We start from the raw sequence: 21,366 nt of genomic DNA, 5'->3' as shown, positions 1-21,366 counted from the left end.
AAAGGATATTAGGTTGAGAAAAGGTTAAATATTTAAGTGTTGCCCTCACTGGCAGTAATACAAAGTTGTTTCAGAATAATTATTTTACAACATGGAGTGTTATCAAACAAGTTTTGCAGAAATTTAATAATCTGAATTTATCATTATTAGGAAGAATATCAGTCATAAAGGTGAATGTTTTACTAAAAATTTAGTTTTTGTTTCACACAATTCCAATTATTATAAAAGATGTGCCATTCAAGCAATGGCAGAGACATTTCACATTTTATCTCCCATGAAAGAAACAAAATTAGATTCAAAATATTACGAAATGAAAAACAAAGAGGAGGTTTAAGACTTCCTGATTTGAAAGTATATTTTCATGCTTGTGGTTTGGCGTGGATGAAAGACTGGAGTTATCTTGATGGGGGGAAAGAAAGGTAATGGGCATGTAACAGTATTGGATGCATCCTCACACCATGCACTCAATACTGTTACATGCTCCTTACTTCCCTTTGTTGATGCCCCGGTTGCATAGACTCCCATCATCACATTTGATGCATAAATGGGACATCTGACTGCACGCATGTAGCCAAGCCCCCCTTTGTGCATCAGTCACAGCAAAAGGAACCTGCTCACTAGTGGCATTGAGGGTAAGGGGCAAACAGGGCCATCTAATCTAACTGGGTGTGCCATGGAGTTTTCAAAAACTCCATGGCAAATAGGGTTCATTTAACCCGTATTAAGGCCCTTTAACCCCAAGTTTGGGCCAGATCCATTGGATCTGGTTCTGGTCTGCCAGGATCCAGCCCAATTCTGGCCCTGGGATTTTGGCCTGCATTGTCCAATCAGGACAATGTGATACTGGGAGAAACACGGGCATTTTGGGCTTTGTGGACAGCCCTGTAGATGTCTAAATTGTTATTATAAATGGAAATGGAAGATCAACAAGTGAAAGAATATATGACTAAATGGGCACAAAATGTAGGTTACAACATACTAATGGAATGATGGGAGAAGATGTTGAAGAAAGGACTAAAACTTACTTTAAGTTATGATCTTAGAAAAAACTTTTAGAAGATGATGTATCATTGGTATCTAATGCCAGAAAGAATTTCTAAGCTATATAAGGATTCTTCTAATTTGTGTTGAAAATGTGACAGAACTGTGACAAAGCTAAAAAGTTGTGGACTCAGATTCACACAGTGATGAAGATATTTTGAGAATTAAATCTAAGTCAAAACCAGAATTATTTCTGCTAGGAATATTGAACAAGGTAGAGAAGAAACATAGAAAAGTTATGCAATATATGATAACAGCTGCAGGAATGATTTACACAGAGAGATGAAAAGAGACAACAATCCCACTAGTTACTTTTTGCAATCTGCAGAAATTGAAAAGCTTACCATTTTAATGCATGATAAATCCGTGGTCATTTTTTTTAAAGAATAGAAATTATTAATATGAAAAATAAGTGGGGCTCCATGATGATTTTAGGGTTTAGGTTTTTATTATTTTTTAAGATATATGATTAATTTCTGAATATTAAGGTGGGGCTAAATACAGCTAAGTAATACTGTATAATCATTGACAGGACAAGTTGGAAGCCATAGTCCCCCTCTCCTCATATGTGTGTATCTCTTTTTTCTAACATGTTAGATTTTTAAGTACTTAGTGTAGTTAATTAGATTAGTTGTTTAATTAACATTGCATGTTCTCAACAGACAAGTTGTTGTTGCTCTCTTTTGATGATGATGTGTTAATAAAAATATTTGTTTTAAATCCACCTTCCGAAGTTGCATATTTGTAGTAACCAGATTTAAAATATAAAGACAAAATCAAATAGACAAGTCAAATTATATTTCCCCTCTGTTGCTTTTCCTCAGCTAACAAAGTAATTTGGCAGCCATTTCAACTATTTCAAATTGCTCAGGTGTGCAAAATGTGTATTGTATTATTGTTTTAATACATAATCTCTGCTGAAAAACACTTGGTGGGTGGTTATTTAACTGTCATCTTTCGGAATGTGAGGGAGAGAATAGGCTGGCCCAGCTCCATCAGGGCTAGCCTGAAGAAAGAGGCTCCTCCCTTCTTAACTGTCATCTTTCGGCCTGTGAGGGAGCGAATAGGCTTGCCCAGCTCCATCAGGGTTAGCCTGAAGATAGAGCGCCCTCCCTCCATAACTGTCATCCTTCAGCCTATGAGGGAGAGAATAGGCTGGCCCAGCTCCATCAGAGCCCTCCCTCCAGTTCATCTGCCTTGGTCCAGGCCTCAGAGGGAGAGAAGAATGCTGGACCTGATCCCCTCCCCCCTTCACCATTCCGTTCTCCTTTTTTGTCGTGTCTTTTTAGATTGTAAGCCTGAGGGCAGGGAACTGTCTATTATCCCCTCTGTTGTAAGCCGCCCGGATTCCCAGTGATTGGGCGGCATATGAATAAATCCTATTATTATTATTATTATTATTATTATTATTATTATTTTGAAAACTGAAGATATACAAGAAGACTAACATGAGTAATTTCCACATTCATTCTGTTACAAGTGCAATTTCTTTGGTTGCCAGTTCATTTGCACCAAAAATTAATAGTGTTGATAATGACTTATAAAGTCCTGCTTGATTTGGATTGGGTTAGAGTGTACGTCTGCACTCTCCTGCACCAGCGTGACTGGCCTTCTTTCTGTCCTGCCAACATGTAGAGCACTGTTTGACAGTGGAACAAACTGCCTTGGAGTGTAGTGGAGTCTCCTTCCTTAGAGGTCTTTAAGCAGAGGCTGGATGGCCATCTGTTGGGGATGCTTTGATTTAGATTTCCTGCATGGCTGGGGGTTGGACTGGATGGCCCTTGTGGTCTCTTCCAACTCTATGATTCTATGATTCTATGATTTTGCAGGAATTCAAGAAATGGGCCTCCTTGATGGTTGCTTGCAAACTCTGAACTAGACCTTTCTATTAACCCTGCAGCCAGACAATGACACTTAGGAAATTATCGCACTACCCTTTTCTCCTGTGCGGGATGTAAACTTCAATAGGTGTATTTTATCACACACCTCCATGTCCAGGAAGGAGGCATCCCATACCCAATCTGAGCAACCCTGTACCTGATCCAGACTTCTCCCGCACTTTGCAAAGAACGGGATTTTCCCATTCATTGCAAGGGGCAGGAGATGCCCAGATTGCCTGAATCAGGTACAGTGTGCTTCCTGCTGGAGCATGGAAGTGTGTGATAAAATACACCTATTAAAGTTTGCATCCTTAAAGTAAATGAAGCACATAGATACTTAAATTACAACTAAAGATGTCTGGAAAATTACAAATATTGAGAAGCTATTTTTTAGTTATATAAGAAAGAATGTTTGATATGAATGGAGAATTATGCTGCTGATGATATGGGTCATCTGGATAAGTTATATTGTTGTATGTTTTTTGATGTATGTTTTTGTTGTATGTTTTGTTGTATGTTATTGTTGCATTTGTTGTATGTTTTTAAAGGAACTTGTAATAAAATGTAAAAAAAAAAGTTTATATCCCATGTTTACATCCTACCTCTAGTTTACATCCTGCCTCTAACACAGGAAGAAAGGGTGGTGTGATAACCTCCTCAGAAACATAGAGTTGGAAGAGACCTCAAGGTCCATCCAGTCCAAACTCCTGCCATGCAGGAACACATAAAGCCCTCCTGGCAGATGGTCATCCAGACTCTGTTTAAAGGCCTCCAAAGAAGGAGACTCCACCACACTCCAAGGGAGTGTGTTCCACTGTTGAACAGTCCTTACTGTCAGGAAGTTCCTCCTAATGTTAAGGTGGAATCTCTTTTCTTGTAGTTTACATCCATTGCTCCATGTCTGTTTTTCAGACAATACTTTAGCTTTATAAAGTAATTTGTTAATGATATCGTAAATAAGTTGCAGCTGGGGTAATTGATGGTTGTTTGAGCAAGTTTTTTTTTTAATTTTTATTAAGGGTTTTTCTTTAAAAAAACACATAAGACAAAACATAAACACACATCCATACCGAATATTCCACATCAATTCAAAAAACAATCAAAATTAAGGATAAAAGCATCTGACACTCTTGGACTGAGTGCATTGCCTAAAATAAGGTTAGAAAAGTAAAAGACTTCCTAGATGGAGTTAATACTTCTTTAACTTACACTTCATGGGTTTCTTATTTGTTAGTATTATTCCGCAAAAAGACACACACAAAAAAGTATCAAATATTAATAAACTTTCCACAGCCTATAAATATTTTTTTCTGTATCAATTCTTTTACAAAGACAGAGAGTAGCTATAACAACTATGTCTCTTTTTAAATTGTTGATACATTACAGTATATTTTCTCCTGGAGAGACACACATGCACTTTCTTTCTCTATACTCTTTAACACATTTCCAGTCCTTTTCTATTGATTCTATTTTTTTCAACACAATTTATTTTCATACGGGCTGAGCAAGGTTTTTTTTAAAAAATTTTGCTGATAAAGTTTTACTTGTTGAATTTTTATGTTTTTAATTATTTTCAATTTACATTGAATTTTGTTGCTTTTAACCTCCTTGACTGTTGTATAGACAGAATACAAATTAAGCAAATAAAATTAATCCTGGAAGCTTCTTCTGAGATAGATATCCTTGTTAGCACTGTGTGTGTTTATGTGCCCTCAAGTTACCTCTTGATTTATAGCAAGCCCATGAATTTTATAGGGGTTTCTTAAGCAAGGAATACTCAGAGGTGGTTTTACCAGTCTGAAATACAGCCTATAGCATGAAAATATTTATTTGTATTAATGACCTTGTTGGATATTTTTTGCATTTTCTTTGCAGTTTGATGCTGGAAAAAGATATAAAGGGGAGGGTTAACTTTTCTCTGTTGCTAACCTGTTGCACAGTTCTAATTTCTGCTGAAGAGGGAGAGATGGGTGATGCTTCCAGTGTTTGCTTCAGGCACTATATACCCTTTCAGATTCCATCTTCCATTTGCTTCTGCACCCTGACCTAGGTATCCCATATTAATCCAATTATTTCATTGTTCACTGGAGGAATAAGTCTGATAGAATTTGTTTGAGGGCCCAATTCTGCCTTTGGCTCCAGTGGTGCTGAACCACATTGACAAAAAGGTTGGAATAGTTCTCTGCTTTGTAGCATCTGCGGCATTACTCACTATCATTAAAGCTTATGCTAGACCAGTAACATGTGCCAGTTACTGGCAATGAAAGAACCCAAAAGAGGCCTAATACTACACCCAGTTCCAAATCAAGTTGATTCCTTTAGGCAAATCTTTCACTATGTTCATTTTCATCCTCACCTCACATCCTCATGACCTCTATTACAGTTTGGGGCTTAAACACATAGGCCTCTTCTGTGGATAGTTGCAAAAAAGAAACCCAAATGTAACCTGAATTTCAGTAATTGACTCATATGCTGCTGAAGGATTTCTCTTTCATTGTTCCCCAGGAGGAATTGGCTTCCTCTTAGGAGCTGATTGTACACCTATTTGAGATCTTCTGATTTAATGTGAATTAGAAGTATTTAATAAATTGTTGTTGTTGTTGCTCTTGCCTTCCTTTAAACCATTTCCGACCTGCGTTAATCCTAAAATAAACCTATGATGGGGTTTTCAGGAGGAGGCAAGTTTTGTTCAGAAGAGATTTGCCACTGCCTTCCCCTAAGGCTGAGAGGATATGACTTGCCCAAGATCACTCAGTGGGTTTCATGGCCAAGCGGGACTCTCAGTTTAATAAATACAAAGAAATAATTGTACATTTTTTAAAAAGTAAGTGTGGGCTAGAATCCTGTTTATCCATTAATTACACCAACCTAGGCAGTGATGGCAAGAAGAAAAATGCTATGTGTGCAGCAGCCATGAAAATCTTGGAAAATTAGCTGATATATTTATCTGCCTTCCCTTGCTATTACTAGTCAACCCTAGGAAAAGTACAATCACCAGTATAGTGCACCAACTGAATTCCAGCCTATTTATTAAATTGTGTTTCTTATTTCAACATGATATTCACTTTTGCTGTTTTCCAGTCCTTTGTCTTTTTATTTCTATGCCTTGTTGTTGCTGTTGTTGTTGTTATTGTTATTATTATTATTATATTTTATTTATAAAGCACGGTAAAATCTTGAATTAAATTTGATAGAGGTAGTAAAATTCAAATTCCAAATCATGGCTTCACTCCTATGGTTTATTTTTTTGTATTCAGTAAAGCCAGCCTCGGGTTACATAGGTCTTTAAATATTGTATTTCAGTCTCTGAAGGAATGTCATGTAGAAGATTAAGTGAGCTTGTTTACTACTGCTCTAGAGACTAAAACACAAACCATTGTATCCAAATTATAAGAAAAGAGATTCCACCTAAACATCAGAAAGAACTTCTTGATGGTAAGAATCTGATGGTAAGAATTCAATTGTGGAAGGGAGTGCCTGAAAGGGTGATAGACTCTCCTTTAAAGATCTTTAAACAGACATCGGAGATCTATCTCTCAGAACTGTTTTAGTTGGTGTATTACAGCATGGCAGGATGTTGGACTGGACGGCCCTTGTGTTTCATTATAACTAGTGGTATCACTAGAGGTGTGTGGGAGGTGCAGCTCACACTGGTGATAGAAGAGGAGTGACACCAAGTGGACCCTCCTGCTGTACACCTCCCAGCTTCATGGTGGTGAAAAAGTGGCCCAAGTGCACCTCTCTCAGCTTTGCTGCAGCAGTGGAGGCCTCCTCATGAGGACATCTCCACTGCCACAGTGAAGAAGAGGGCCATGCTGCCATGGTGAAGGAGAGAGCCAAGGGCACCCCTCCCAGCTTTGCGGACCTGAGCACCCCCTTTTGGCCATTGCCCCCCAGCAGCCCGCCCACCCACCAGGTGACAATAGGGGTGGAGTGCCATTGATACCAACTATGATCCTCTGATTTTATATAATACTGGAAATGGACAGCTTGACGTTCCTTCTCTGCATAATACTATATTAATTTGTAGGTTGGAATATTTACAAAGATGTCTATAGATGTTCTGTGTCACATATATGGTACAATTAACTTCCCAAGTTTCTTAGACAAGACTGTTTATTACCACAAGTGTGTGCATGTGTGGATGGGTTGGTAGACTTGACTCTGACAAAATTCCAACTAGTTTGTACAGAACTTAATGGGCTGCAAATAGACACTATTTTAGTTACATACATAGGGATCATTCATCATACATGAATCAGGAAAGAATAAAGGGCACAAGCTAGCAAAACAAGATATATGTTGCTATATGCTACGTGTAAAAGTAAATATATACATAGAAAATTATATAAACAACCTGAAGCCTTCACTCTAACTGCCTGCATGAAATTAGACAGAGCTATCTCTAATTATACATCCTAGCTATGCATATGTGCAGGCAGTGAGACTCTGGGACTGTGAAGGAGAAAATGAAATCTGAGGAGTGGATCCTGAACTTTTTTCTTCTCTTTGTTTTCTACCTTTAGAGTTCTGCATAAAATTTGTTGGTGCTATAGAGGTCTCAGATTTTCAGAAACAAAACTCCTAATGAAACAAATGGATACTTATCCGACATCTTTTTTTCTTAATTCTTTCTTGCTCAGTACTTCAATTGAGATTTTTTCCTTTCTTACCCTAAACTACTGTGACCATGGAGATGCATCAGGAGCATTTCTTTCGCTTTGATGAGTGCCATCTCAGTGGGAACTGCCATGTGTGGACTCACACCCACACCCTCCCAACTGTCATCAACAGAAAATACAGATCTAGATGTTGGGATAGTGATATACAGGTTGGTGTCATCCACATGATATGTCTGAGGTGGGTAGCAACCCCCACTGGTCTTCTGTCCAATTATGAAGGCTCTACCCAGTTTCTTCATGATATATACAAATTGCTCAGCAGCACCAGCAGTCACAGGGCTAGTGAGAATGATTAAGCCTTTATTGAAGCCGTATCGTGTACCTTCAAGAGAAAAAATAAAATGCAGCAAGTGAGATTTGTTTCATCCTGGAGTTAGTTTACATTCAGAGAGTAAGACTGAGATTTAGTCATACATGTGAGTAGATCTGCTGAATTCATCCCAGGGTGACACATAATACAACCAATTTAAAACATCTCCAGATTAAAACCATAAATAATTTTAACCAGATAGAAACATATTAAGAATAGTAACAGTTAAAACCATTTTAAAAACTATAACAATTTAAAACCATGTATATGTATACTTGAAATACACTGGTGCCCAAAATTTTTAATGAAAAGACAGAACTCAACATTTGTGCTAGTTGGACCTACAAAGGGATGGCATTCAACAATCAAGGTGCTCTCCTATATGTCCTCCCACTTCATACTGCCCCTGCTTTTGCAACACACTGATGAAGTATACAGTGCACCCGTGTTATACGCGGGTGTGCTATATGCGGACTTGAGCATATGTGCTCAAGCCGCGGAGAGCATGCGGGTTGGCGCATCCCATTCAAATGAATGGGTGTGCAGCCATGGCGCCACATGCACAAGCCCCATTCACATGAACAGGGCTCAAGCATACGTGGAATTAGCCTTATGCGGGGGGTCCGGAACGGATCCCCGCATAAGGCAAGGGTCCACTGTATATAGGAAGAGGGGCTCCTTCAAGTATTGAGGGCTCAATCCATTTAGTACTTTAAATGATATCATGAGCACATTGAATTCAAACTGAAAGTGAACTGCCAAATTCATAACTCAGGTTGGATAAGATCACGTGCTTGAACATTGTGGTTATCATATGATTCTTGGTATAGTTGGCATTCTCTCTACCAAATGATGGGCTAATGTGTTATTGTAGGTATAGAAAAATATACTTATGGCCATAACCACACAATATAATTATTATTACCTGTAAGCTCTGAATGGGTCCAAATGTCACTGGTAGTATCATTTGGTCGGTTGTATACTTTGTCCAGAAGAACATGATGTCCTTCATCAAAGAAGTAGGAGCATAGAGCTGCTACAGAGGATGTAGGGCCTCCTATATTGTATCTATTCATAGGAAGGAGGGAATACACAGATCACATTATATTCAAACCAGTGGAAAGTCAAACATATTTTCCAAAATGTCCTGAGAATGCATTGGTCAACTGATTAGTTAGTAGGTTCAGTGAAAAAGACAAAGCTTCGTGAGAGAGGTGCCTTGGAAACATAGACGGGAAATACAGACTTTGAGAACCAGAATTGGTAGAGAGATTGGGAGTAAAAATAATGAATCTGATACAACTTTCTACAGGCTCACAGATTCTTTTATTCTATTAGTGTATGTGGAAAAGTGTATTCTCTGCCCTACAGTATACAACTACAGCATTCCTGAAACCTCTGTTAAAGATCTCCAAAGAAGAAGCATTCACCATCTCCTGAGGCAATCTATTCCTATGATGAATATTTATTTCAATAAAGAAGTTCTTAATGTTTTGTTGGAATCCCTTTTCTTCTAATTTGAATCTATTGGTTCATGCTCTAATCTCTGGAAAAGCAGAAAACAAGCTCACTCCACCCGCTACAGGACATCCCTTCAGCTATTTAAAGACAGGTATCATGTCATATCTCGGGTTTTTTCTTCTCCAGTTAAACATACCCAACTCCCTAACTGATTCACTGTAAGATTTGATTTCCAGAACTTTTAACATCTTGGTTGCCTTTCTATGAAAATGTTCCAACAGCTGTTTTGCACACTCACCCACTTTCACACAATACAGTGAAATGGCAGGAGCATGGCAGTGTCCTGAAGATTATCACTACCCTCACAGTAACAGCTTTACAGTTGTGAACCTATAGCACTGGGGTGGGGAATGTCTAGCCTTACAGATGTTTAACAATAACTCCCATCACATCTAGCCTGTCTAGCCAATGGTAAGGGATGGTTTCCAGAGCCTTCTGGAAACGTGGGCATTGAGGAGGAGGAGGAAATGACCAATATACCTACCTACAGCCAGAGGAGATCTGAAAAGGTGTGCCTCTTGTGGTCTCAGAGGCTTTATATGAAATGCTGAGCAATTAAATAACATCTGCACTCATGAGAGCCGATGATAAAAACCTGGGAAGGACACCAGAGCCTTTGTCAGAGGTTAACTGATTTCCCTGGTGAAAGCACCTTGTTCCTGGACTGTCTTCTTGATTTCTTGGCTTGGATCTTTGAATTTCAGATTGACTCTTCCGTTTTCCTGGAACCCTTGACCTTCTTGGACTGCTCAACTACGCTGTTTGTTTGATCCTTTCGGCTTGCACCCAGACTGACCATGGAACTTGCTTTTGGAATTTTGCCTTTTGCTTTGTAAATCTGCCATCCAAGACTTGTCTTAAATCCACAAACTCTGTGCGGTGTTCTTTTGTTTGTTTTGCAAATACATAGAATCATAGAATAATAGAGTTGGAAGAGACCGCAAGGGCCATCCAGTCCAACCCCTGCCACGCAGGAAATCCAAACCAAAGCATCCCCGACAGATGGCCATCCAGTCTCTGCTTAAAGACCTCCAAGGAGGGAGATTCCACTACACTCCAAGGGAGTGTGTTCCACTGTTGGACAACCCTTACTGTCAGGAGGTTCTTCCCAATGTTCAGGTGGAATCTCTTTTCCTGTAACTTGCATCCATTGTTCTGCATCCTAGTCTCTAGAGCAGAAGAAAACAAGCTAGCTCCCTCCTCAATATGACATCCCTTCAAATATTTAAACAGGGCTATCATATCACCTCTTAACCCCCTCTTCTCCAGGCTAAACATCCCTAGCTCCCTAAGTTGTTCCTCAGAGGGCATGGTTTCCAGAACCTTCACCATTTTAATCACCCCATCCTTTTTGAGTTGTGTTGTTCAGAACTGGACACAGTATTCTAGGTGGGGCCTGACCAAAGCAGAATACAGTGGCACTATTACTTCCCTTGATCTAGACCAGGGGTAGGCAACCTGTGGCCCGGCAAGGCCTTGGGACCGGCCCCAGCCCGGTCCTGCCGCCAACTGCCGCTGGGGCCTTTGGGGGGCAATTGTCTATAGAAGCCTCAGAAACATGCATTTATATTAACATTTTTTTAAAAATCAACAAATTTTTTCACGTGTCCTCCATTTTTTTAAAAAAAGTGTCTTCCATTTGAAAATTTTGTCCTACATTTGTCCTGGTTTATTTATATATTTAATTTTTTTAAAAAAAAATATTTAATTATTTATTTTTTGGCTTCGGTCCCCCAGTTGTCTGAGGGACAGCAACCCGGCTCCTGGCTCAAAAAGGTTGCCTACCCCTAATCTAGACAGTATACTTCTATTGATACTTTAGCCAAATGTCCTTCATCCTATATCTGTGCATTTCATGTTTCCACCCTAAGTGTAGTACCCTACATTTCTGTTTAAATATTTGAAGGGTTGTCATATTGAGGAGGGAGCAAGTTTGTGGTCTCTTTGTGGTTGGCCCTTGTGGTCTCTTCCAACTTTGTGATTCTATGATTCAATGAAATCATAAAATGAAAGTGATTAGAACGGAGAGAAAATAGGAGTTAAAATAAGAACTGAAAGATGTTAAGCAAACAGTGAAACCTGTAACAACACACCTGGAACAACTTAAGTCAAAAATTGGTAATGGGGGGGGGGGGGCGGGGGGGAGAGGGTGGAATGGAAAGCTGGAAGAAAACCTGAAAATGACAGTGGAGAAAGTAGAAGGACTAGATGAAAGAACAACATGGAAGCAAAAGATGACAGAAAGAAGTCTAAAGACTAGAGGCCTACAAGGAAAAAAAGGAGAAAATTTATATGAATACCTAAAACCAATTATACAAGGTTTTGTAGGAAGATTCAGATAAATTTTTAATTTTGAAATTGATGAAATGTACAGAATCAAATTGTGGATGGCCAGACAAAAGAACCTTCCTAGAGATATTGTGGGTTATTTTGTATGAACCCAAAGGGAAATTTTAATCATACAACAACATTTGCTACAAAATTGATTGTTAATGATACAGAATTATATAGATATAGATCCTTAAGATCCTGAGAAGAATATTGAAAAAGAAAAGAAAAGAATACAAATTCCTGACAGCATAACTAAGACAATATGGAATAATTTATCGATGAGAAAATTCAGAAGGAATACATTTCGATTTAGACAAAAAAAATAATTAAAATAAATTCAATACAAATGCCTAAAAAATGGTCCTTAGGGATGTACCTCACTTTAACCCATAGGACATAGTTTCTGAGAGAGACCTGAGAGATCAGTATGAGATCTAGTTGATAAGTGCAAGAGGAGAAAAAAATATGCTCAGTCATCATATCCAGCAAATGACATAGCAATAGCAATAGCAAGTACATTTCTATACCACTTATCAATGTACTAAGTGGTTCCCAAGTGTAAGCTAATTGCCCCCAACAGGCTGGGTACTCATTTTAGTGACCTATAAGGATGCCTGGCTTGTGGTTTGTGTACATGCATTTAACCACTGTGCCATCAGAGTTCCACATCATCTCAACATTCCACATGCATCTTATTGCAAAAAAGGTCATGCTACAGATTGCAGTTCATAAGATCAGCCAAAGGCTCTGGAGCTCCCTGAAGGCTCTCACTTAGTGAGGCCATGAGAGATGATATATTTGCTATCAATATCACCAATGTAGACTAGCTCCCTTATGCAAGAGGATATAAAAGGTATTTCGTAGCCTTTCAAACTCCCTCTATCCCATTGATGTTATTTAAAATGAAAGACTTTCTTCCCTGTCTACAAATAATACAGTTAGGGTCTTTCATGATCTGGTGATATGGCCTCTTATTTCATGCAATAACGTGGGCATGGCTTCAACACCTTTACAAAATTTTAGTCCTGCACTTTCCCCAGCTGATAGCATCTATCACTTAACATCTTTGGTAGAGGGAAAAGAAAGTAGCCATATTTATTTATTTATTTATTTATTTATATTATTTTTATATTTATATTAACCTTGTGAGATCCATATCAATGGGAAAAGAGGATCTTGCTGAAATGAAAGGATGCCTGAGAAATGTTTCCCAACAGTTAAATCTGGTGTAAACAGACATAAACAACAAGCTAAAAACTTTGAAAATTCTGGGTCAGTTTGCTGAGATCATTGCCAGATCACTATGTGATTTGTGCCAAACTTCAGGGGCTGTTAACTGCAGAAAGATCCTATATCTCTATCTACAGTTTATAACAGTGGAATGGATGGCAAGCATGAAAATCAACATGAGAATGAGATTTAAAAAGGTCTCTTCTGATAGACTTGGAGTCAAAGTGCAAGTTGGAATTATTTTCTTGCTCTGATGCCATCAATGACGAGCAACTGACCAACATGGCACTACTGATGGCGGATCTTAATCAATCTCTTTTGGTTCAGTTGACACCCCCTGTGCCCCTACTGGAGTCCTCACCATCTCATACATTCTCTAAGTATGAAAAGGAAGGTCACACACTATTCGTATATAATCAGTTAGGAAATTTGCCAATACAATGAGAGCAATTTAGCCATTTAGACCCAATAGAACATTAATTGAATGCACAAAACGTAAGAACAGGAGATAAAGTGGCAAACACCCCTTCTTCTTTTACTATATGACATGAATCACCCCAGCATGACTCTCAGCTTGCCATACTTTGCTGAAATATTGCTGGATGGAGAAAAAAAACTTTTATAAACTTTATAATTAAGGTGAACATTCTTCTTTTTCAGGAGACTTGGCTCACTGAGAATCTATGGTTAAAGGACTTTATTTCATGTTCAGTAAATGCTATACCCAGTAAGAAATGTAGAGCACATGGTGGTCTAGCAATTGTAATAACCACGAATCTACAGACTAAAATTGTGAATTTACCCTCTTTATCACCACTGGCAATGGCAGTTTTAGTAAACTTTAAGGGGATTTCCCTACTGGGGTTGGACTGGATGGCCCTTGAGATCTCTTCCAACTCTATTATTCTATGATTCTATGAACAAAATCAGAAGTATAGCAGGACTGGGTAAGATTAGAGGAATACATAGACCAGCTGATATTGCAGTAGCCTAAAGCAGACTTCCTGATGGGAGGCGATTTCAACACTCTGTTGGGACCAAATGACAAGGTTCTGTTCTCTCATATGTACAAATCATCTTCCCCCATTGCTGTACCTTATCTCATGTTTTCCAGGTGTTTTACAGACAAGGAGATTGATTATGCAGGAACCTTGTGTGGGGTAATCTAAGTTTTCTAAGGCTTCAGCCATTCCTAAGGAAACAAAAATGTTTATATATCAAAAATACCAAAGCCAAACCTGTTGGGGTCTAGCTTCAAAACAGCAGAGATATGCTCTTGTTTAACTATGAACCTGTACATACAGGCCTTTTAGACACCCTTGTCATGTGCTAGGGCGGAGCGCCCACACCCCACAACCTTTGCACGTGCTGAGGGCGTAACAATGGTGGTACCCTGCACTTGTTACACCATGGCTTCAAAAGAACCCGCTGAGGCTGAGGGTTCCCTCTGGCAGAAATCAGGCGTTGGCAGGCCGCCCTTTTTGGCAGTCTGTTCCGCGCCTATGCTTTCCTAAAAACTGAGACTGACTCCAAATAACAAACATATAGTTTTGTGCGCCGGAAAAAAAAAAGCCAAGCCTGCCGGTGGGTCCTAAAGAGAGCCCTTAGCGGCAAACCTTCTCCTGAAGGCAAAGGAGCCGCATGGTGTGTCCTCCTCCGTTCCTTCCCTTCCTCCCCTTTCTTCTTTCATCTCCTTCTTTCCTTCCTTCATCCTTTCCTTTCCTTCCTACCTTTCCTTTCCTCCCTTCTTCCTTCCCTTCCCTTCCTAGGTTTCTCTCTCTTTCTCCACCACTTCCTTACTTCCCTCCCTTTCTTTTTCCCCTCCTTCCTTGTCTCCCTCCCTCCTTCCTTCCTTCCCTTTTTCCTCCTTTTCTTCTCTTCCTTCCTTCCTTCCTTCCTTCCTTCCTTCCTTGCTCCCTCCCCTCCCTCCCCCTCCTGTCCTTCCTTTTCCTGGGCGGTAGGATTCCTCTCTGGGGAGGGGTAGCAGGAAGTCTTTCTACCTTCCCTCCTGAGGCTCAGTCCTTCCCAAGAGAAGGAGCAGAGGGTTTCCCGCGCTCTGCCTCTGCCTCTCCTTCTTCTCTTCCCTTCCTTTGCGTAGGATGAAGCCTTGTTGGGGGAAAGAGAAAGCCACTTGAACTGCCGCAGCTCCATCCATACAGAATCCCTGGGATTTGTAGTTTGGAGCAGCCCCCCCCCCCCGCATTCTTTGGGCAGAGAAGGCAAAAGACCTTATAAAACTACAAATCCTAGGATTCCAATAGGATGGAGCAGTGGCTCTTAAAGTGGCGTCAAACTGCATTAATTCTACATTGTAGATACACCAAGAGGAAGGGTAGGAGGAATTGTCAAGGCGAGTGAAATAATGTTGTGTATGCTGTTATTTCAAAAGTGGAACACACTCCTTCCTCAGAGTGAAGTGGAGTCTCCTTCTTTGAAGGTCTTTAAACAGAGGCTGGATGGCCATCTGTCGGGGATGCTTTGATTGTGATTTCCTGCATGGCAGAATGGGGTTGGACTGGATGGCCCTTGGGGTCTCTTCCAACTCTACGGACATTATCAGAAGGCCAAACCAGCCGGTTGGGTCCTAAAGAGAGCTTGCGGTGGCAAGGCCTTCTCCAAGGCGGAAGACATGCCTCACGGCTCCCCTGCCTCGGGAGAAGGCAGCCAGCTAGCTGGGCCCTTCCTCTTTCTCCTCCTCTTCCCCTCTTCTTTTTCTTCTTCTCCTCCTCCCCTTCTTTTTCTTCCCCTCTTCCTCTTCTTCTTTCTCCTCCTCCTCCTCTTCTTCCCATCTTCTTTTTCTCCTCCTCCTCCTCTACTTTTTCTTCCCCTCTTACTTTTATTCTTTCTCCACCTCCTCCTCTTCTTCCCCTCTTCCTCCTCCGCTTCTTCTTTCCCTCTTCCTCCTCCTTCTCTTCTTTTTATCCTCTTTTTCCTATTCTTCTTCTTATTTCTCCTCCTTTTCTTCTTTCTCCTTCTCCTTTTTTCTCCTCCCCCCTCTTTCTCCTCTGCCGCTGCTGTTACTGTTGTTGTGTGCCTTCAGCTCCTTTCTGACTTATCATGGAAGAGAGGGGTAGTCTTATACGGTGAGTATATCCCAAACACTCTATTTTAAGTTGTAAAGTTGGGGGTGGTCTTATACGCCTGGTCGTCTTATACGCCGGAATATACGGTACATAGAAGCTATATCCTAATCTATCTAGTTAATAGTTCAGGTAAAAGAAATCTTTATCTCACCATCTTTCCAAAGAAAACTGAGAGAGCAGGAACAGGGAAACAAAATAGCTCAGTTGAAAATCTTGAGAGAATGTCAGTTAGTCCCAAAGGCAAAATGACCTAAGTCACATAGTTAGTTTGGATGAGAGAGAGAGAGAGAGAAGAGTTTGCATGCAGGCTTTTTGATTTTCGGGAGGTGGACCTGGAACTTGCTACTGCACTTATTTGATGTATATGTGCTTGTTATCCAGCCCTTTCTAGGGGTCAAAACAGACTGGCAAGAGGGGGTGGCTTGAAGCCACTACTACTGAAGATGAATTGGGGCCATGGTGAACACACACTGCAGCCCCCATCTGCCTTGAAGCCAGCTGAAAAAAGAGCAGATACCTTGGCAAAAAGATTGGTTTTCGGTATGCTCCCAATTCTGTCATCCAAGTCGTTGATAAAGATGTTGAATAGCACTGGGCCCAGGATGGACCCCTGTGGCAATGCTATTTTTAGATGCCAAGAAGACTTTTGATAATCTGAATTGGCAGTTTATGATAAGGTTAATGGAAAAATTGGGATTAAGGGAATACAGTGTTCCCTTGTTTTATGCAGGGGATCTGTTCCTGACCCCCCCCCCCCCCGCATGTAATCAAAAACAGCAACAAAGGGGCTTGTACCTAATGTAACAAGGAGAAAAAGAAAAAGGGGGGAGTCAGGTATTTTTGAAAACTAACACAATCTGTATGGATGATATCCAAAGTATTTATCTGCTATTTAAATATCACAAAGCAAAATCAAGTAGCATAAAAATAAAAATCCATAAAAGAAACATTAAATACATAAAATAAAGACTGATGTCCTGTGATCTTTAAGAAATGATAATCAGTAGGTGTAATTATAAAAGTCCTTGAAGCACTAAGCCTATATTCAGAGACCTGATCATTCTGTGGTACAGACTGTGTTAGTTTTCAAAAAATACTCCCCCTATTTTCTTTTTCTCTTAATCAAAAACAGAACATAATGGATCTTCTGGACTGCCTTGGCCTAAAGAATGTTAGAGTTATGCCAATCTCAATGGAAGTGGGTTTCTTAAAGTAAACTGAGAAATCTTAAGCATTGAGAAATTGAGACAAATACAGGATTGCAATTGGAAAGCACCTATTCATAGCTAATTTAATCAGACCTAATATTCCAAATGCTGTTGGATCTTATGCAGAATGGTTTCCTACTGAAAGAGATCTCAGTGCAGTGAAGAGAGTTGCCAGATATTTGAAAGGAACTGCAGATTACATACTGATTCTGCCAGCCTGTGACCAACCTTCACATGCAGATGCAGATTGAGCTGCAGATCTAGCAGACAGAACATCAGTCAGTAGAAATCTGATCTTTTATGGTGGAGAAGCTATAAATTGGGAAAGTAAGAAGCAATCCACAATTGCAGATTCTTCCACTGGTGCTGAATGTGTTTTGGTAAAGGCAGTTTGTGATTAAATAAAACAGCTTCCAGATTTACTTTTGGACACTGGGATAACAAAGCCGATACCAACCATTTTGATGCAAGATAACCAAAGCTGCATTAAGATTTCTGAAAGCCAGAAGCCACTCAGGAAGAATATTGATATTGCCTTCCACAAGGTGCAAGAGATATGTCAAAATGAACTTGTTCAGCTAGAATATTACAATACTGAAGTGATTATTTCTGATATTCTTACAAAGCATCTACCAAAAGACCAATGAGAATCCTTGATGTGGGTCCAAGAGAATGAGAAGAGAATAGTTGGAAAATTCTTCACCCGAGCTGGAGTTTAGATAGTACAGAAATTCCTGCATGTAAAATCGTTCTGGGTTTTTTCTCCTCATTTATTCTTCATATCCTTTTGAGTGTCCATGTAATTAGACCATGTGACCCTTGAAAGTTCCTCACATTATACAGACTCTTTCTTCTTACTTCTACTCCTTCAAATCTCTTCTCACCTTCTGCCATGCTTCACCTTTCCATCAAAAGATGGTGAGTTAAAGATTGAAGCTCTAACTTTTACTAATCTTTCCATTAGTAAGGCCTGTTACAGACTGCTAAAATTAAGCTGCTTTGGGTCTCTTTGGAGGTATGCTGTTGAAATGATGAATGCATCCTAAGAATCCGGAAGCGGCACCAAAGTTGCACTCCAGCGCTTAGGAATGGAGTGTGGCTTTGGCGCGACCTCCAGACTCTTAGGACCCATGCATCATTTAAATAGCATACCTCCAAAGAGACCCGAAGCAGCTTTATTTTGGCAGTCTGCAACAGGCCTTAGTTAGGATATTAGCTCTCCACATGCACATGTGCATGTGTACTTTTGCACTAATGCAAAAGATATTAGTAAACTTTTTATAAATTTGTAACCTGAAACTGCCTGCCATATTTATCTTTTAGTCAAGTTTCAGTTCTCAGAGAAGCAATGTCAGATTGGGACATGCTTCTCTGCCCCCCCCCCCCAAGTGCTAATTGCTAATAATTTTCAAAGATTTAGACATGTTAGTCTGGAAAATCAGTATGCAAAGGGATCTTGTAGAATCTTTGAAACTAACTGAAGTATCAGGTAGCATGAGCTTTTGTAGTTTTAGCTTTCATATTTTTCCCCAAACCCTGGGAAACTCTTATTTCTAACACTAACTTATTCAGCTTGCCAATACCTGTAAAAAAACCTAAAGGTCCAGCGCTCCAGGTTTCTACACTATTGTGGGCTGGAGGAAAACAGAGGAAAACGAAGGAGCAAATAGGGCCAAGAGCAACCACGGCCACGAAGAGCAGACGCAAGCCATGGCTCGGCATCAATTGCTCCACCACAACTTTTATTAGTATTGAAAAGAACATTCAAGGCTAATGCAGAGACCTGCCAACTAAAAGAAGCTTCTGCATGAAAGACCCGCTGTCAGTGAGCGAGAAGAGAGGGGAGTTTGTGGAAGACAGAGACGGAGAAGAGTGTGCATGAAGGGAAAAGAAGGGGAAAATATGGCGACTTGGTGAAAGAGACAGAGACCAAGATGGAGAAAAGAAGGAAAGAAGGAGCGGATCTGTTGGAGTGTTTGTTCCTCTTTTCTTTTTTCAGGAAAGAGGCAAAGTTGAAGAAAACTTTTGGATAACCTGAGCATATCTAATAGACTAATTGATTTGGAGGGGTAAAATTTTTTGTTTTTCTTTTCTTTTTTTCAAGTCTTCGAACTCTCTGCCCCACTCACATAAGAGCAGGTGCTTGCAATTAACTTAGAGACTTTAAACCTGGGTGGAGATAAGCTTGGTTGGCTATAAGAAGGAGGAGGATAGAGGAAAAAAATCTTGTGTGCTGTTTGAATTCTGGATCAACTACATAAATAACTGTGGGGACTTCCTTGGTTTAATTGAACACCTTTACATTCTAAGAAATTTATACAGACGAATATTTGGAGGACAAAATTTGTTTTGTTGCAGCTCTAATTTTCAAAAAGAGAAAAATGCAAGAATCCAAGAAAAGGGGTGTGTAAGTGGTGGTGGGGAAGTTAGAAATAGCTTGTTTTTTCAGGGTGCTACAATTTAATTACATTGGTAACATTTGTAGTGGGGAAGGAGGGGGTTTAAGGGAGACAGAAAAAGAAAGTATTGTTTCAAAATTGCCTGGTACAAATGTGTGAATTAACTAGTGTTATATAATTAAATAACATTGTTACATCTATGATTTGTTTAGGGCTATTTAGTTACATTTTCTTTGAACTCCTTTTTTAGGAGACCCAATTGAAAAGAAAAAGAAAAAAAGGGGGGGGGAGTGTTGGTTTATTGGAAAAAAATTCCATTCTATAGTGGTCCTATTTTTCTTTTTCTTTTTTTTAATGAAAGACACAAGTTGGGCTAAATATTATAGGTAAGATTGGTTTCTTGAAAAGAGTATCACATAGAATTTGTATTTGTATAAATAGAATAGTAAAAGCAAAGGTGATTATCTAACAGAAATAATTAAGTAATAGATTCAAATTTAAGTTAACAAAGAAATAATAACAATAACAAAAACAAATAAGCCAACATTAAGGGGTTATTAGATCAAATTACTCCTTTCCCTTCCTATTTGTGTTGTCTCCCTGTACCCCTTTCCAATTTCTTAAAGATGATGACAACAAGGAGAAATGCTAACCAGCTGGAACCAGGAACCACAAGAAGACCTTCAATGAAATCAATATCTAAACTGCCAGATCAAAATGAAACACTACTTGAAGAAATGAGAAGACTACAACAAGAAACTAATTGTGAGAGGAAGTCAAACACGAATTAAAATTGGAAGTAGGTGAAATAACTGCAAGACTAAATAAGATTGAGAGTGAATTGTGTACAATCAATGGAAAAGTAAAAAATTTAGAACAAGACATAAGGAAGATGGAAGACAAGCTGGAACATTTAAATAGAGACTGAGGATCAAGAGGCAATCTTGAGAATCCCGATAAAACAGAGAGAGAACTATTTAAAATTAAGAGGTGTCCCGGAGAATGTGAATGAAAATTTGTATACCTTCTTGTGTCCAATCCTGGCAAATTTTATTAATGAATCAGAAGAACAATTCCATGGGAAATCGACCGTGCTTATAGAATCAGTTCCAGAATAGCAGAGATGAAGAATCTACCGAGAGACGTGGCGATCTACTTTGTGCGAAAACAAACAAGAGATTTAATTCTCAACCAAAGTGACACATCTAAATTAATTATTGAAAACAAAGAGATCACTATCCTGAAGGATATTCCAGGGAAAATATTGAAAAAACGCAAAGAGTGCAACTTCCTCACGGATGTCTTAAAGATCCACAAAATCCCCTTCAAATCGGAGGCAATTGAGGGAGTAACAGTAACTTGGAACCAGAAGAAAGTACGATTGAATTCCACCGAGAAAGCAAGACTTTTCTTATGTGGTTTTAAGAAAGATTTGGAGAAACAAAACGAGAGGGGGAGGGGAAGGGGAGGGAGGGGGGGCGGAAAAGCTGTAATTGACTAGAAATTTGACCATTTATAATTTCTATTAAACTACTGTTGGACTGTTCAGTTTTATCACTCTAAATCCCCTCTTCCCTCTTATTTCTTTCTTTTTCCTCCTCCTGGAACTATAATAAAATTACTTTCAAGTAATAGAAAGCATTTGTTTTCTTCCATACACACTTAAAGATATCCGGTTAGG

The 21,366-nt window shown here is 39.5% G+C and overlaps 1 protein-coding gene across 1 annotated transcript in view; it reads right to left on the bottom strand.

The window, feature by feature from the left end:
• Positions 1–3,932: 3,932 nt before the first annotated feature.
• LOC149319004 (retinol-binding protein 3-like) overlaps positions 3,933–21,366 on the bottom strand; it is a 42,329-nt gene continuing 24,895 nt past the window's right edge. Inside the window, exons 3-4 of the mRNA XM_089510908.1 lie at positions 8,839–8,981; positions 3,933–7,925 (exon numbers count right to left, since the gene is read on the bottom strand). Coding sequence (XP_089367034.1) covers positions 7,591–7,925; positions 8,839–8,981 — 478 coding nt within the window. The 3' untranslated portion in view covers positions 3,933–7,590. The remainder of the gene's footprint in view (positions 7,926–8,838; positions 8,982–21,366) is intronic.

The sequence above is a fragment of the Sceloporus occidentalis genome, unplaced genomic scaffold, assembly GCF_023333645.1.
Source record: "Sceloporus occidentalis isolate IW3139 unplaced genomic scaffold, rSceOcc1.0.p SCAF_2, whole genome shotgun sequence".
Taxonomy (NCBI): Eukaryota; Metazoa; Chordata; class Lepidosauria; order Squamata; family Phrynosomatidae; genus Sceloporus; species Sceloporus occidentalis.
This window is presented reverse-complemented; position numbering and strand designations above follow the sequence as displayed.